Consider the following 2804-nt stretch of genomic DNA (forward strand, 5'->3'; position numbering starts at 1 on the left):
GGGGGGTCAACTGGCTCTTTTTGTTCCTTTTCTTTCCTAAGGTGGGTTTTTCTTTCCCCGACTTTTAAGAATTCTTGTCTCTGTGGGCTACAGAGGACAGGTGCCCAAGCCTGTCCTCCTTAGGACTATTAGGAACCAGACTCTGACCTTAGCACTTCCAATACCAGTTTCAGTTGACACAGTACCAACTTCTCCAAGGAATGGCCTCTATGGTTTCTGCGCACGCGCGCTCACTGCTTTTTTTTTTTTTTTTTTTTTTTCTACAGTCTTCTTCCCAGCCCGCGGAACAAGCCGCAAGAGGAAAGGCTATTGGTGGAGAGCGCAGCCAATGGGCGAGCCTGTTACTAGCCTGCGCAGTGTGCGGGGTAGGAGCGGCGCTTGAGGCCTGGAAGCGTTCCGCGGTCTGCCGGGTCAGCACCATGAGCTCCATCGGCACTGGGGTGAGTCTCTCCGCGCCGTCGCTTCCAGCTCGGCGTTGAAGGCAGTGAGCAAGCCCGACTGCGGCTCGGAGGGCCGCTGGACCCCCGGCGCTGCCCGAGTCCTGGGGACGAGCGGCCTCTGTCTCGGTGACCCCCGGCTCCCGCGGCGGGGTTCGGGCTGGTCCCGTCCGCCCCCGTGCAGCGACAGCCCGGGGTGCTGAGTCACTTTAGTCTCATGCTTAAGGAAACTGAAAGTGGAGGCTCGCGGGCCTGCCCCAGTGCGAGCGGCCCGGCTCGACCCTCGAGCGGCTCCTGCGAGCCCCTGCTGGTCGCTGTGCCTCGGCCGGATCGCCGAGCGCGTCGTGCGGCCGCCGCCCGCCCGTGCAGGTGCTGCGACGCTGCGGTGCTGCTGACTCACAGGCCTGCTCGGGCTTCCCCGACGGAACCTAGTTAGTGGACGGTCCCTGGAAACACGTCGGGACACAACCTAGAAGAAAGGCTGGATCTCATGAGCCCTTTGCCTTTCCTCGGCATTCTGCTTTTCGCGAGCAAGCTATTTTAAGCGAGTCTGTAAGCATTTAAAGGGTTATCTGTGGACCTAGGTGCCTCCGATTTTGTAAGGAGTATCGAGGATTTGCGAGTTGGACTTTTATAATTTGTTGGGGCTAAACACACCCCTGTGTGCAGCGATTTACCCCTCCTTTCCTTTGTCTCCATATAGAACTACTTTAACGTCTTGATTAGTTGCAGTAGAGGTAATGAATAATGCGTTTCTTGGTTAGGGTTCCTTGTTTCCACCAGTATTTTGATGCTCGCCAGGTGTGTGGTGCGCCCCTTTAATCCCAGCACTTGGGAGCTAGAGGTAGGAGGGTCTCTGAATTCGAGGCTAACCTGGTCTACTTAATGAGTTCCAGGACAACCAGGACTATGTAAAGAGACCCTGTCTTTAAAACAAAACACACCCACACAGGCGCGCGCGCGCACACACACACACACACACACACACAAAATAAGATTTGCTGCTCAGAATTAAACCCACATACTGTGTTCCTTATGCTTAGAGTAATTTAAGTGGTTACGAGATATTAATACTATGTAATGCTTTGGGGATAAGTGCTCAATAATATGTCTCACAGCAGATTGTCTTTGCAGTTGTAGTAATGTTATCCTCTGTCAGTGGTCAAACCATGTGGAATATTTTAACATGAAAATAACCCTGAGTTTTAGGAAGTTGCACGGTTGTAGGCATGTTTTCTGGCTGTCTCCTAAGAATTGTAAATACCAGTATTCGTCAGTCATTTCGGGCCATTTGATTTTTTTTTTTTTTTAACCCCTACTGCTGGGCATTTGGGAAGGCCAACTGAAGGCCTCATGAGCTAGTAGGCAAGCCCTGAGCCCCAAATCCTATATTCAATAAAAGAAAATTGTGTGTGTGTGTGTGTGTGTGTGTGTGTGTGTGTGTGTAGGGGGCAGGGTTGAGATAGAGCCATACTGTGAAGTCTCTGCTAGCCGAGAACTCTGCGTCCTTCTGTGGCAGCCTCATGAGTGCTGGGACCCATCCATATTGCTTAGATATGCAGCAAGAAAGGATTATTATTTAATTGTGAATTCTGTATGGACAAAATCTCCGGTTGTCTTCAGTTTAATGAATGGTACAATTCTGGATGTTTAAATGATAAAGTCCATTCATTAGTTGTCTTTTTTATTTTACACCAAGAGCTGTCCATTCACAAATCTGTGTTTTCTTGCACACCATCATTTATGCCTAGGGATTAAACTACACCTTGTGCTGCCAGAGCCCCACTCCTAGCTCCATGGTTCTGGTTTATGTTTAATGGTGCTCCTAAAAGGTTATTTCCTTTCGTTTTGAGTGATCAGAGGCACCATTGTTTGGAGTATCTGAGCTCCACACCCACACTTGTCTCTATATTTGTTTTAGCCCAAAGCCAGAGTGAATTTTTTTTAAATTTCTATGTGTATATATGTTGCACCACATATGTATCTGTTGTCTATCCAAAGCCAGAAGAGGGTGTCAGAATCCCTTGAAATTGAAGCTATTGAAGGGGTTGTGAGCCACTATGTGGGTGCTGAGAATTGAACCCAAGTCCTTTGGAAGAGCAGCAAATGTTCTTAACTGCTGAGTGTCTTTCCAGCCAGAGTGATATATATATTTTTTAAAGATGTATTTATTTATTTCATATATGTGAGTACACTGTAGCTGTCTTCAGACACACCAGAAGTGGGCATCAGATCCCATTGCAGATGGTTATGAGCCACTATGTGGTTGCTGGGAATTGAACTCAGGACCTCTGGAAGAGCAGTCAGTGCTCTTACCCACTGAGCCATCTCTCCAGCCCCAGAGTGATTTTTTTTTTTTTTTTTTTT

The 2804-nt window shown here is 48.6% G+C and overlaps 1 protein-coding gene across 1 annotated transcript in view; it reads left to right on the forward strand.

Moving 5' to 3' along the window:
• Nucleotides 1-337: 337 nt before the first annotated feature.
• Nucleotides 338-2804, forward strand: part of Psma3 (proteasome subunit alpha 3) — a 21990-nt gene continuing 19523 nt past the window's right edge. Inside the window, exon 1 of the mRNA XM_021201781.2 lies at nucleotides 338-440. Within this exon, the coding sequence (XP_021057440.1) occupies nucleotides 420-440 (21 nt within the window). The 5' untranslated portion in view covers nucleotides 338-419. The remainder of the gene's footprint in view (nucleotides 441-2804) is intronic.

Source organism: Mus pahari, chromosome 7 (genome assembly GCF_900095145.1).
Source record: "Mus pahari chromosome 7, PAHARI_EIJ_v1.1, whole genome shotgun sequence".
NCBI lineage: Eukaryota > Metazoa > Chordata > Mammalia > Rodentia > Muridae > Mus > Mus pahari.